The 14,870-nt window shown below is 42.2% G+C and overlaps 1 protein-coding gene across 3 annotated transcripts in view; it reads right to left on the reverse strand.

The window, feature by feature from the left end:
- Positions 1-6,709: 6,709 nt before the first annotated feature.
- LOC114480675 (FH2 domain-containing protein 1-like) overlaps positions 6,710-14,870 on the reverse strand; it is a 29,615-nt gene continuing 21,454 nt past the window's right edge. For all 3 annotated transcript variants that reach the window (XM_028475049.1, XM_028475050.1, XM_028475052.1), the window contains 3 exons: positions 11,752-11,916; positions 9,860-9,955; positions 6,710-9,776 (listed from right to left, as the gene is read on the reverse strand). In XM_028475049.1, coding sequence (XP_028330850.1) covers positions 7,611-9,776; positions 9,860-9,955; positions 11,752-11,916 — 2,427 coding nt within the window. In that variant the 3' untranslated portion in view covers positions 6,710-7,610. The remainder of the gene's footprint in view (positions 9,777-9,859; positions 9,956-11,751; positions 11,917-14,870) is intronic.

Below are 14,870 nucleotides of genomic sequence, written 5' to 3' on the forward strand. Positions count from 1 at the left end.
AAAAGTTGAACTGTGTTAAAGGTTTTAGCTGAAAGTGAATAGGCCTGGGCCGATAATTGATAATTTAGTCAATTAACCGGACGGTAAATAAAATGAACTCGATAGGTTTGCCGACCTCGGTATATTGCTATATTCATGCGTATTTGGCGGCGCGCCTGTCGGCTGCTGAGGCTAGTGTTAGCAACGGGTGTTAAACACGGATAACTCAGTCAGTTCTAATAATTTCTCAGTGAACCTGCAGCGTAATTACTCTATAATAGTATTCCACCACCAGGTAATCTTAGATTTAGGTAAATCATACAATTCTAGTCCAGTAGATGCTGCAACTCTGGACCTACTACATAGCTTAGTATTGCTACGCCGGCTACACCCAGCGGCCTGTGGTGCAGCACAGCCTCTTACTAGCGATGTCCACCAGTGGAGGAGACGTAAGCAGTGTGAGCAGAAGCAGAAGCGGGGATGGTGAGCGCAGCTAGCAACTAAGCTAAGTCTAAGTATTTGGTTTTCCTCATCTTTCACCTCCAAACAGGCTGGATGATAAGTGGGTTCACCCTCAGCACCTGCATGTTTGTTCTATAGCAGAATGAACAGAGTAAACTAGAAACTATTCTGTTTGGTTTAACACTGAATGAAAACACAACAGAATGAAACAGGAGGAGGCGGGGCCACTAGCATTGTTGTTTACAAAGGTTCTAACTGGATTAGAAGTGTTACCTGTTAAGGAATGTACAACTATATTATATACATCTGTGCCTCAATGTTTATTATTTATTGTAAGTGTAATTTAGTTTTATGAGAGACATTTGATAAATAATTTTATTTATTGCTTTGGTTTTGTGTGGTTTTACATTTGAGGCGTTTCTTTTGTTGTTTTCTTAACAGAGACAGGGTTTATTTTATTGTTTTTGTTTGTGATATTTAATAAAGTGCATTTTTTTCTAACAGAGACTGAGTCCATTTTATTTTAATTGTTTGTTTTATTTGTTTAAAATATTTAAAAGTTCTTGACATTACAATTACAATGGTAAAAATTACTAATGAGAAATACAAGTTGATTGTATTTGAAAAGATGTCCTGCATTATTATGATATGTTATCATTACATTAGTGGTTAATTTGGTCTAAAAAAATTCAACAATAATATAATTTATCAGCAATAATTTGTGGGACAATATATCGTCCAGCAAAATGTGTTATCGGCCCAGGCCTAACTGAACATGTTAAAGGTTAAATGAGTTAAAGAATGGATGAACAGCTGAAGTTCTAAGTTGAAGGTTTAAAATGTGGATGTGAAAATGAAAAAGTTGAAAAAAGTTGAACAGTTACAAATTATTTAAAACACAGCATAAATTAAATTATTTTAACAGTTTGACACCAAACTTGTTGAAATCAGTTGGAAAATGCAGGAGTAGTTAAAGCAAGAGGAAAGCACACACACACACACACACACACACACACACACACACACACACACACACACACACACACACACACACACACACACACACACACACACACACACACACACACACACACACACCTCTGAGCTTCAGTCTGGATCTCATGTTGTTCCTTCACCGTGTCCTGATCCATCTCCACGTCACGAGATGATGAGCCAATAATATGAGTCAGAGACAGACAGCGCTACCTGAGTTACATAATAAAGAGTTCAAACACATATTAGTAGTCAATCATCAACTGTCTGATCAAAAATCATTGACTATAACATTACCATGGAAACAATTAAAGAAACCATACGATACACTGTGGTGTCCTCGTAGGAAAATGACTTTTGGACTCCAAGCTGATAAATAAACTGCTGACTCATCATCCATTTTACACAGGACCTACAGACAATAAATAAGAATAAAATACAGAAAGGAATAAAAAGATAAGATATCACCATGGCATTATTACACAGTCTTGCTATGTTATTATGAGGCACCATTGAAAACCCTGATTGAGGTCAAAACAAAGGAGTTTTTCTAGCGGTTGAGTTTCCACTTCAGGTTCTGTATCGTCTACCAGACAGAAGGAGTTCATCCTCAGGGTAGAAGATATGAGACGGCTCAGATTAAATGTGACAACACACTGTTCATACATGGACTGTAGGGAAGAGTTTTTAGTCCTTCCTACAACCTTCAAGGCTTGTCTGCACCAGACCACTTCATTTTCACCTCAACTGGACACAAAGTTTACCGTACCACGCTGTCATTCTGGAACCAATGATGCTTTCTGAAACAGCTGATGAAACAAAAACATCATCTTTAGATTGACACCAAACACTCTTAGTCTGAGTAAAAAATACAACCTTTGCTGTAAACGGGAACACAGATTATTGACGTACGTTTCCCAGTTAAACTGGTTATTTAGGTCAGTGGTTCTCAAACCTTTTCTGGCTCTAGTTCCCTTTTCTCAAAATCTGTGGCCCTCCTGAGATCAAACTGGTCCGTATTTGGCCCCTGAACTAAAATGAGTTGGACACCCTGGTCTGGGGCCTCCAAATCACTAGAACAGCCCCTGACTGCAGGAATCACTAGCTTAGCTTAGCTTAGCTTAGCGTAGCTAATGGTAAAGGAGGAACAGGATAAACATACCTGTCAGGTGGTGTCACTGATGCTGAATGGACAGGTGAGCTCTAACGCAGCAGGTGAAGTAAGGCAACGAGGCAACAAAGGGCAACAGCAGCATTGAGAGCAGCTGAGAAAATGCTGTTGGTCTCTGAGTGTGTAAACACAACAGTTCCAAACTACACACCTGCTCCACTAACTAACCACAGACAAGAAGCTGGGACACAAGGAAGTGGGGCGGAGCCAAAGCTGAGAGCAACAGGTCCAAAGTTGCTGTTTTCTAACATTATGACTGTGATACGAGCCAATCAGAGGGAGGAGAGAGGATCGCCTGCAGGAAGGATAATAATCCTGCTCCAGCCATAAAACCATAAAACATCACATATTTACACTATTTTACACCACTAAACCTGTGCTTGACCTCAGAGTTGACCTCCGCCCTTTCTATTTCTCTGGTTTGTGTGAGTGAGTTCAAGCAGCCCAGTAGCAACAGCGCCACCAGTGGTCACAGATGTTGATGGTCAGAATTTGGTGGAACACCGGCACTTATTTGATTGGATCCATCACCTCATTGAACATAGCGTTAGTTCAGGCAGGCCGCGGATGTCAAGCCAGCCACACCCTTCAATCAACCAACAGCCCAGATCGGCTCCCTATTAGCCAACGCTTAGAGGAGGCACTACTTAAAGCGTGACGGTTGCCTCAGACCTCCTCAGCAAGCATCTGGGATGATATCACTCAGATCATCAGATGCCTTGCTGCTCATCAGAAGACCTGGGACACAACAAAGCTCCATGGCAGATCGACCAAAGCAAGGACTCAGATTAAGCCATCTGTGAACTAGTCCGTGTTCCTCCGTGGGATTACAAATTTCAAGGGAGAGGATTTCGAATTAATTTTGGTTAAGTTGGGTTTTTGGGGTAACAGATAAGCTTGAGTGAAAAACTGCTGCCGCTCTCATGGGGAATATGGTGATTACCATAATTGGGAGGGCTGACGTCATTAAGAGCAATAAAATCTTCATTTTTGAGCCCAGTCTCAGTGAGGCATAATAAACCTAGTTGATGGTCAGTTATAAGATCACTCATTAAAAGAGACTTAGTCGAAAGTGATCTGATATTTAATAGTTCACATTAATTAGTTTTTTTCATTGTTTTGTGTTCTGTTTGTAGTTTTAATTTTTTTTTTTTAAAGGATTTTTTTGGCTCTAGTGGCCTTTATATGACAGTTGTTTGACAGGAAGGGGGTTAGAGAGAGCAGGGAATGACACGCAGGAGGGGGTCCCAGGCTGGGAATCGAACCTGGGCCGGCTGCAGGTGAGGACAGCCTCCGTACATGGGGTGGGAGCTCAACCCACTGAGCTACACACCGCCCCTGTAGTTTTAATTTTAATGAGAGCATTATGGTTAACTCCTCTATTGTGGGCTTTAGTTTGTATTGCATGTTGCTCTGTACTGCTCAGTACAATGTTTATGGGGTATATGTGCTCTGTGCTTTGAGTAAAGGACTTATCTATGGGAGTGTTTGTTGTAACTGCCGGTTTATTCTCAGCTCGTAATGCGCTTGTGGAGTTGTGAATCACAGACTGTAGATTTAATTTTAGCATTTATGCTCCATGTAAATTAGGGTGGACACTGTCTTTTTTTAATGGATTAGCACGTTTCCAAAATAGGTTGAAGTTATCAATAAATGTGAAATTATGGAGTTTGCAGCAGGATTGTAAGAAGTTGTGCTGCTGTATTAGGCGACTAAATCATTCTATACCCCATTTAATGTCGGAAGAGGGCCAGAAATGAATATTGCAGAAAGCTGTGGGAAAGTCTCTGTTACCGGTTCCAGTTGGGCTCTGCTTCTAACTGCGCAGGGGTCGCTGATGTCTGTGGCTGATCCTCTGGCATCAGCTGGCATTGAAGTGATGCTGCGGGAGCATGCCTCTGGACTGCAGCTTTGAGGAGGTTTCGACAGGTTACAGAGGAGGTTTTTGGCCGGTGGGAATTTAATCCAGGCGGTGGTGGGGGCGTTTTCCTGGCGGTTGTTTGGGGCAGCTTAATTGGACTGAGTTTTTTCCCCGTTTTCATATGAGAGAGCTTCAAAACAATTGTGGAGATGAGCGGAGGAGGAGGGACGTCATTTTCTGTGTTATTTTGTTGTCTATGTTCACAGACAACAACCTCAGCCCACGATGGCAGCCGAGGCGTGGAATAGGACAGTCCTGAACCCGGATTCTTCCAGGGAATCGTGTTGTTGTCACATGGAATATTATGGAGGAAGGATGACAGCGCTATTGACTGCTGTACAACCGTGCCCGTATACTTGGTGAGTAAATCATATTTCCTTTTTAGCTTGTTAGAAAGGTGACAAATCTCTTCCCGTAGTTTGGTAATTTCTTCGTTGGCGTTCAGTAGCAAAACGTCTTTCTCTGACGGCAGGTGAGGAGCAGCATCTCCACCATGAGTAGATGTGTTTGTAGATGCGGCCATCTTGAGGTACTCACGGAACAAAAGCGGTTCCAAGCTGGCTTTGGCCTTTTTTCTTAATCCACCAAACAAACACTGACCAAACAAGGGAAAGCAAGGGCCTAGGATGCATCACCAGTAGTGTTCCTCCGGATCATAGGGTGTTTCGGTCATTCACTCTACACCCTCCCCAGAGGCAGCCAGCCACAGGGTGATCATCCCATAGCTTTTTAAACTCTGACTACAATTGATATTTTAAAACACAACACAACTATCTGTATAAATGTACAGTATAATATACACATGGATATAATTTAATAATTGTATTAACAGTTAAAAATAGATCATTAAAACAGATAATGTAAAAACATTAATAATGTCTTAAAAAATAAATGTATCTCAACATACTTTCTGGTAAAAAATAAAGTGTGCAAACTTTATTCCAATTTATTTTACTTATTTCCCTCACCTCTGACTTGTAGATTCATTCTTTGAATAAACGTATCCGTCCTCTCGTCTCCCTCCCTTCCTGTTGGGTGTGCAGTCTTTTTCCTCTCTGAAGCCAGTCATTTTCATAATACTAAACTCTAATGTGCAAACAAAACAAGTGAACTTATGGTCTGTCTGGAACGTAATCCTGCATCTCGTTTCAAGTTTAAAACTAATAAAATGGCAACAAATCAAAATCAGGCTTGGTTTTGATAACTTCAGTGAGGTAACAAACTAAAGAAGTCCAGTTTGTAACGAGGACAGTGAAGGAAAATAAAACTTTAATTAGTATTTAATTACACACATACACATAAATACTCGTTCACACAGCCTCACATTAACAGAGATGGCACTTTCAGAGTAAGAGCTCTTGATTTGAATCCGAGACACATTGAACATCTCCTTGTTGTTACATCACTTCCTCTTCCCAACTCCATACACAAACGATTCTATTACGTTTCAATAATTACGCGATTAACATAAATGTGATCTTGATTCACATGTCGCAGCTCGTTCAGGTCAGTTCGGTTCAAACTGTTGAGCGAGGAGAGTGGTTGAAAATAATCTTATGGGTTTCTAATGGTTCCAAACACACCAAGACTTCCTCTACTACAGTGGAGCTTGAATTTCTATAGATATTTATAGTATAGATATTTATAATATTTATTTATTATATTTATAATATTTATAGATCAAGTTTTCTTTACAGTTTAGATTTGATAAGCCTTTATCAGCCTTTTTCAGACTCATGTCACCTGGAAAGCATTTGTGTCCAGTGGACAGTCACTGATGGTGACCAAATGATGCGGCAACGCTAATGTGTCATGGGCGGAGTCATTGAGATATCTTCAATTGTTTAATATGATTCTGGTTGTTCTTCAGGTGGGGAGGGGGTGTATGGAGTGCTGTTGTAGGGGCAGTACCTCTATCGAAGGGAATCTGTTTGGGACCTGCATACGACCTCAGCCAGAGCCCAGGCAACAACCAAACTAGGTGGAGTAGATGTTGGGTCTGGTCTAGGTTCTGTCCAACTAGGCATGCAAAGCCTTGATCTGATGGGCTGCATGGAGGTAACCTCTCGACTGGTTCAATGGGAAAGTTTGAAGGAAGTCCCAGCAGAGAGTTGTGGGGCTTGACGTGAGACAGAGGTTCTTCTCTGGCTTTCTTTCCATTGTCTTGCCACCGGATCCAGCTGTTGATTGACAACACCCAATTACGGCCGAAATTAAGAGCTCTTACATATCCCGGGGAACATGATAAATAAATGAGAACACAAATGGAGTCAAGTCAATTACTGCCTTCTTTGTATGGTGAAAAAACACAAAAAATCACAGTAAGAATGAAGTAAAAACACTTCTTCGGTGCGGTTTCTGCCTTCTAACAGACCCCAAATCCTACAATGCAATGCGTGAAACTTTTCAGACGTTTAAGTCACAACCATTTGTCAACAACACAATTGTTTTTGATAAAGTTAAGATCATATTTCAGAGTGTCAATTTCATCCTTTTGGGATTCAATTATTTTGTTACCTTTGACATACTGATCTATGAGGTTGGCTATATATTTGTTGTTTATGTTGTAAAAGAAGAGTTTAATAAATGTCATTATCTTGATAATGTATCAATACTTCTCTGCACTAAAACAAATACATAAATACTGAGTTATATTTATCTATAGACCATTATTTTAAGGCTCTGGCTCTTTTTCGATCAAATTAAACTTTGTGTGGTCCCTTGAGGTAAAATTAGTTTGAAACCCCGGCACAAACTACATTTTGGTCTCTGGATTTTAGTTCTTGTCCCGTTCCGTTTGCAAAATACCTTAATAACTCCACAATGGAACCATGTCCTTCCAATACCACTAGGATTAGCACAAGCAACTCTGACTAGGCTCATAAAAACTGATCAAATGTCAAATCATGATGAAACCTCTTGAATAAGAACCTTAGAAGGACAATTTTCTCTGTAGCAGGAATTCTTCTACTTGTTGTACAACCAAAGGCTGAACTCTTTATGGTAGGAAATGTCATTTTGACCTCTTGCTGGCCTCCATGCAAACACTTGTCAAGCTCTTTGTTAGGCTAAAGGAACTTCCTGTTATCTCCAGGTTGGCCTTGCTGGCTTGACTGAATCCTTTGAAACATTGCTGCTGTTGCTCCTTTGTTGACCTTTAGGGGGAGCCAGTGAGTCTTGGAGTGACGAGCGAGGGGAAGACCTGATGCTTTGAGAGCCTCTCAGTGGTGAAGGCGTGTTGAGGACTACGGACAGCCTGGAAGTGCCAGTGACCCTTTGCGACCTGGTTCGGGTGAAAGCTCTAGAGTTGGCAGACGAAGCGGCCTTGGGGGTGACCTCTGAGCTGGGGTGCGGTGAAAGAGAGCGTGGGGGAGAAGGTGTATGAGTGGGCGGGGTTTGTCTGAAGGAGGAAGATGCTGTGTTTCGTGCAAATCCTGGAAGAGGTGATGCAGACGAGGTGGAGGCTTTGTGTGAAGGTGTGACAGGAGCGCTGACGCTGGCTCCTGCTCCTTTGAGCGCCCTTAGTGTGGAGAGACACATCTTCTCCTCCGGCTGCAGTTTGGCTTTCAAAGTCTTCCTAATCAGTGGCTTCTTTTGCATATTTTGGTTTTGCTCTTGAGTGGATCCTGGAGAGCCCTTGTCATCTTTTCGACCCTTGGGGTTCAGAGTATCGTGGGAGCTGCTTCTTTGGGACGAAGTTGTGGCAGCAGGCCTTCCACCACGCTGGACGGTGCTAGCGTGGAGGTTGGAGGTGCTTCGGCTGAAGGGCACTGTGCTGCTCGCTAACCCACGGATATTGCTGGGAGGTTTTTCGGGACGTTTGACTTGAGTCGGGTCACTTCGGCTTGTTCTGGAGATGGGCAGGACCCGTCTCATGTCCGGGTTCTCGGATTTGATGAGTGTGCGAACGGGCTTGGTTTTACCAGATGAGGTGGAAGTGTTTGGAGCTGTTGGTTTTCTCACTGTGGTTTGAACTTTGGATGTTGGCTGGTTTTTGGTGGAAGGTTTGGAGGACGGTGAGACGTCCACCATTTGACATGACAGTGCCTTATTGTCACTCGTTACACCTGCTGATTGTTCTGACATGGTTGCTACATGGTTCTGCTTCAGTTTCTCTGTGACAATGTTTTCGTCTTCTGCACTATTTGCCTCTGCTGGGCATCCAGGGGATGAAATAGGAAGACTTCCATCTGAGCAGCGGGGGGCAGGCACTGGTTGGCTGCTAATGGGCAAAGGCACTGGTTCCTCATTGTCTTGTTGATGCTCTAAAGGCATGCGAGAGGAAGAAGCTTTCTGGCTGTTGCTGCTACTCTTATTCTCTTCAGTTGGTGTGTGTAGAACATTGGCCTCGCACACACCCGTCACGCACCACACCACCACTTTGTCCTCATCTTCCTCTTTCAATGAAGGTGAACTTTGCATAACTGATTTTTCTGCGTCTCTTAACTGTTGAAGACTATTTGGTAGCTTCAGGACTTGAAGGTTGTCCTCACTCTGTGATAAATCTTTGCCAACTTCCTGGTTCATCGGAGAGACAGCCTTGTCAAAAACCTTCAGCTCAGTCACAAGACTACATTTCTCCAAAACCACTGTAATTTTTCCCGCGCTAACACTAAAGTCTTCGTCGCTGCAGGCCATCCATTCATCATCAGCTTTGTTTATGGCTTCTGTGCTCAGAGAAGATTGCTTTAAGGGAGTCGGCTGGGGGCAAAAGCCTTCAGTGGAGTTGTCAGATTGCTGGTTTGCATCAGAGGTAGGGTCGACTGTGGTGCTCTTTGCCGGTTCGTTGACTTGAGGCCTGAGGTTAGTGACGGTTGCATGGTTTGTGTCCTTTGGACTCCTGTTGAGAGGTGATACTGAGAGTCCAGTTTGGTTTAACATTGTAAAGGAACCTCCTAAACTCTTAAATCCATGCTCAGGTAAGGCTGTCGCTCTTTTACTTTGCTGTGCCACTTCTTGTTCCGCTAATGCCATCTCTAGGAAGCTTCCCAGTTCGCGTTCAGCCACAGCAGACGGCGAGCTACAGGGAGAGTTTCTTGAACGCCGGAGGCTTCCCGAACGACCCAGGAGAGTGTTGGTGGAGTACAAGGGCGAGCGCGGGCGGGGTGATTGGGGGCGGGGCGATAGGGGGCGGGGAGAGCGGGGGCGAGGAGTAGGTGAGAGGAGCTCCACCAGCAGCTCGTCGTGTTGGCAACCGGCGGCTGACATGTTGGACTCGCTGCTGCAGCGTGAACCAAATGCTCTGCCCAACTGTGAGAGGGAGACACAAAAATGTAAATCAAGAAATGGGAAGTTAATGAACTTTGAATTCTGTGCAATGCAGGATCTCCAACCTTTTCACCTCCTGCCCACGAGTGTCTCTTCTGTTCCTCCTGATCTTGAACCCGCTGGCGATGAGCCACCTCCTTCGCATCCCTCTCCCTGTTCTCCTTCAGACAAAAAACGAGAGATTTCACCAATTACTCAGACATTTTGCACCAGGAATGGCCAACTTTTATCACAACTGGGACCACAAAATCATCAACATTCATGTCAGCATTAAGAATAATGACCAATCTGAGCAATAACACAGGAAACAACTAAGGGTGCAACGATTAGTCGACATTGTCGACAAAAATTGATAACAGAATTAGTCACGACAAATGTATTTATCGACAATTGTCGGTTACGTCATCGCCGTCTTTTTCAAGTTGTGGACGGAGCAGAACATTGTTTTTTCACGAGGAGTGGCTCATCTCACCTTCTATAAAACTTTGCTCAGAGCCGTATGCATGTTACGGACATGATTAGCGGGAGATACATTGTCAAAAACATTCCCACTGGTACCGGGCACTCAGCGCTGTCAACGCCGCTCACACACGTAGCTCTGCTCGTCACAGTGTACCTGAAGCTGTGAGGAGCAGCGACACATCACTCACCGCTACTTGGTTAAGACTAGGGATCGACCGATATGGGTTTTTTAGGGCCGATGCCCATACCGATTTTTTTCCCATTAGCCTTAACCGATGACCAATACGCACTGCCGATTTTCTTGAGCCGATATTTGGAGCCGATACTACTTTTGCTCCCTCAATTTACATCATAAAAATTACACAATGATAATAACAAATGGTACAAGTCTCAATTTAAAAAAAGGAACTGTTATTGAAATGAACAAAGCTGAGATAAAATGACACCAAGTAAAAAATATTTAACAAATAATAAAAACGGGATGTAGAACAAGAACAAGTAAAGAATAAAGTGAGACATGTCATGAAATGGACCCACGGAACCGCTAAGTTAAACAGTTAAAAGATGCTTTGAAAGTTTAAAACTTGCCATTGAAGAGCTACCTTCATGCTCTGCTAGTGGGGGGAGGGGCTCTGCACTTTGTCTGCAACAACACGGAGCCCTACAGCAGCCGCTCTGTTTATAAAGTGAGTCGGCGAACACAGCAGCGCGCATCGGCCGATATCGATACACACTTAAAACACGCAAAAATCGGCCGCTTCAATCGGCTGGCCGATGAATCGGTCGATCACTAGTTAAGACCAGACAACCATCCAACAAAATGAACCAGTCTAAGTTCCTGTGTCAGATCCACCCAAAGTTCCCACAATTACGGTGACGGTGCTCTACTAAAGAATGCTACGCTAACCCACTGACACATAAGACTGGGCTAAGGGCTAACGCTAACAATTGCAATAAAGAGATAGACCAAGTAAAAACTACACAGCTTACTGTCATCAAACCACAAAGGGCCACTGATTTATTAATGGTCAGATTTAACACTTGTATGGAAGGATAAAAGCTAAACATGTCACATGTCGTGAGAAATAAATGTTAGCATAAATACTAACGTCACGATTCATCCGTCCCAACTTGTGAAACGCAATGTATTTAATTATATTGTTGTTTTGATTGTTTTTGGAGTCTTTTGTGCATTTGTTGAAATCATTTTGTGGTTTTGTTTCATTCAAGTTTTAGAACCAAAAAAAGACTTTAAATTTGACCCTAGAAAATAAAAGAATTTAAGTACTAAGAGAGACACACGAGGGAAACCAAACTACAAAAACAACTAACATGACCAGAAAATCGTGATGGATATCTTCAATCTCTATAAACAAATAAAAAATAGAACCAATCATAAATGACTAATATACTAATTAAACCAAAAAACAACAAAAGAAGCGGCTGAAAAAGCCACAAAGTGTAAAATGTAATCTGGCCGCGGAGCTTTTCCTACCTTGACGGCGTTGGTGAAGCGCGAGCAGAAGGTGTGGAAGATGGTGAAGCAGTCATCCAGACGGAACGTCTCATGGTCCTCGCAGAAGAAGTCGAGCAGCTCGCTGCTTTCTTTTCTCAGCAGCTGCCGCGCGCCCCGCAGAGCACCCAGCAACGAGTTGGCATGCTATGAAGACACAAACGCTGGGAGTCAAACCAACACCTCCAACCAGGGTCGGGGTCAATTATAACTGCAATCACGTAATTCATAATTAATTATCTAAATTATGGTGTAATTGTAACTGAAAACAAATTGTTGCCGTCGTAATCATAATATTAATGTGGATTTGTTGTTTATTTTATTAAGACCTTTATATTTTGATAAGTGCTTTGAGATGACTTGTTGTAATTTGCGCTTCATACAGTAAAAGAAGTTGAACTGAATTGAATTGAATAATTGAAATGTAATTGAGTTCAGATACTTTGTAATTTTAATTCTATGGAATTTCATGGAAATTCTAGAAAAACTGTTCTTTACAATTTCATTAAACGCAAACCTGTGGAACCATGTTACAGGTTTTAAGTCTTATACATACTTAGTTAACATTTATTAAAATATATTTGGTAACACTTTACTTGACGTTTTATACACAAGGCTAACATCACGCTGTCATTATTTGTCATTAGCATGAACAACGTTTCATTAAGTGTTATTTGTTACCCTAACCCTACCTAAGCCCTACATAGCCCCTGACCTTAACCCTACATAAATCTAACCCCTAACCCTACCTAAACGCTAAACCCTGCCTAACCTCAACCTTAACCCTACATAACCCTAACCCCTAATCCTACCTAACCTAATCCCTAACCCTACCTAACCCCTTAACCCTACCTAACCCCTAACCTTAACCCTACCTAACCCCTAACTCTACCTAATCCAACTAGATCAGCCGTGGTCCTGAAAATGGTCATGGATTTTGTGTCCATGGGCCCTTAAGCCAGTCTGACTGCTTTGCTCAGCCTCGCTCTTGATGTTCTGAGGGCAGCTGTGTCTCCAGATTTTGCCCTTACTATGACTGCTTTGTTGCACGGACATCTTCCGTGTATTTCTGAATGTAGTCCGATACAGTCACAGCATTATACTCAATATCAACCTCCTAGTCTGTATGTAACGATTCACTCAACTCTCGATACGATTCGATTCACGATACTGGGTTCTCTCACGATTTATTTTACAAAATGGGACTGTAGACAAATACTGTACTATTTTCCTTTTATTTTTCATTGTCAAATTAATTCCTTGATAAACTGTTCAAAACAATGCAATTTAACTAAAAATAAATCTTGAATGAAATAAATAAAGGAATAATACAAATGAAAATGAAGCCTATTAATTTAAATTCTGGTTCTATAATAAACTGCATAATAGTTATTTTTCTTTTTAAAAGTGCAACTGAAAATGTATTTTGACAATTAGACTTTAAAAAAAAAAAAAAAACCGTGATTGCAATGATTTACATCATATTTGTTTGGACCAGCAGAGGGCGCTGGTAATACAGTGGTCGGTTGGTATGCAGATATCTTGCAGTGAAGAAGAGAAGCTATGCTAGCAGACAGAGCTAATAGAAAAACTTGACTTTTACAGATATTCAAGTAATATTACAGATATTCTTTCGATGCTAAAGGGGCAATGAATCATTTATTAACATATTTAAGAGTAGAAGGCAGCCAGACAGAAAGTATAAGTAGACTCCGCCCGCCGCCTACACTTGTGGATAAAAAAAGTACTGCGATTCAATTTTCAGAAAATTGATATCAACCGTGATACATATGAATTGATTTTTAACTGCCTTACGATTAATTGTTACATCCCTAGTATCCAGTGCTACTTTTGTGTCTGCATCAGGGGGAATGTAAACAGCAATGATGAATATGACTGAGAATTCCCATTTTTTTGTGTCCTTGCTCCATCTGTCATTGATGTAGATCACGGGTGTCAAACTCCAGTCCTCGAGGGCCGGATTCCTCAGACTTTTAGATGTGTCCCTGCTCCAACACACCTGAATCAAATGAATGGCTCGTTATCATGCTTCTGCAGAGCTTGATCACAACACATTGGTCTCCACCAGGAGTGTTTGAGTAAGGACACATCTAATAGTCTCAGGAATCCAGCCCTCGAGGACTGGAGTTTGACACCCGTGATGTAGATGCATAAACCTCCGCCCTGTGTCCTGTCGCTGAGAGCGCTGCTCCAATCAGCCCGGTGTGTTGTTAGCCCCACTACGCAAATAGCATCCTAAGTAACTGTCGTTCAACCAGGTCTCAGAGAAATCTAGAGCGCAACAGTCACTCACCTCCCTTTTTGATGTGATGTCCAGCCTGATGTAGTCCAGATTGTTCTCTAGTGAGAGGGTATTTGACAGCAGAATCGATGGAAGCGGCGTTCGGCAAGGGTTAGCTTTAGCCCCCTACTTCTGCTAAAGTGTATATCGTATAATAGCAATAACCTAAAACGGAAATGGTCCCGTCTGTAATGGTCACAATCACAGACCATTACACGTAATGGTCAACACCTCAGACAAATACGTGAAAACGTTAAACTCAAAACCTATTTATTTGCTGAAGCGTACATCATATAATAGCAATAAACTGAAACGGACATGGTCGCGTTTGTATTGGTTACAATCACTGGCCATTACACATAATGGTCAAAACCTCAGACCATTACGTGAGACCATTAAACTCCAAACCTACTTATTTGCTAAAGCGTATACGTATAATAGTGTTAACGTAAAGTGGACAGGATCTCGTCTGTAATGTAATCGCAGACTATTATGTGTTCCCAGTACAAGACAAAGTCTCATCATGGTAGACGCCGCAAGACGTTGGACGTTAACCAAATCACTAGGAACGAAGCCCAAAACCAGACCTGCTAATAGTGTATCATGTTTTTCTGCAGTCTGTATCGTCTCCTGACCCTTCTCTCTCTTTTCTGTTTCAGGTGACTTAATGTTGGAGCTGGCAGTTCCTGATCTGTGGTTCACGGCTCAACTAGTCTGGAACACTCTGATGTTCTATCTCTCTATCCTGTTCTGTTGGTCCTTCTGTCCACTAATCCCAGCCAGTCAAAGCAGATGGTTG

The sequence above is a fragment of the Gouania willdenowi genome, chromosome 18 (assembly GCF_900634775.1).
Source record: "Gouania willdenowi chromosome 18, fGouWil2.1, whole genome shotgun sequence".
In the NCBI taxonomy this organism is placed as follows: Eukaryota; Metazoa; Chordata; class Actinopteri; order Blenniiformes; family Gobiesocidae; genus Gouania; species Gouania willdenowi.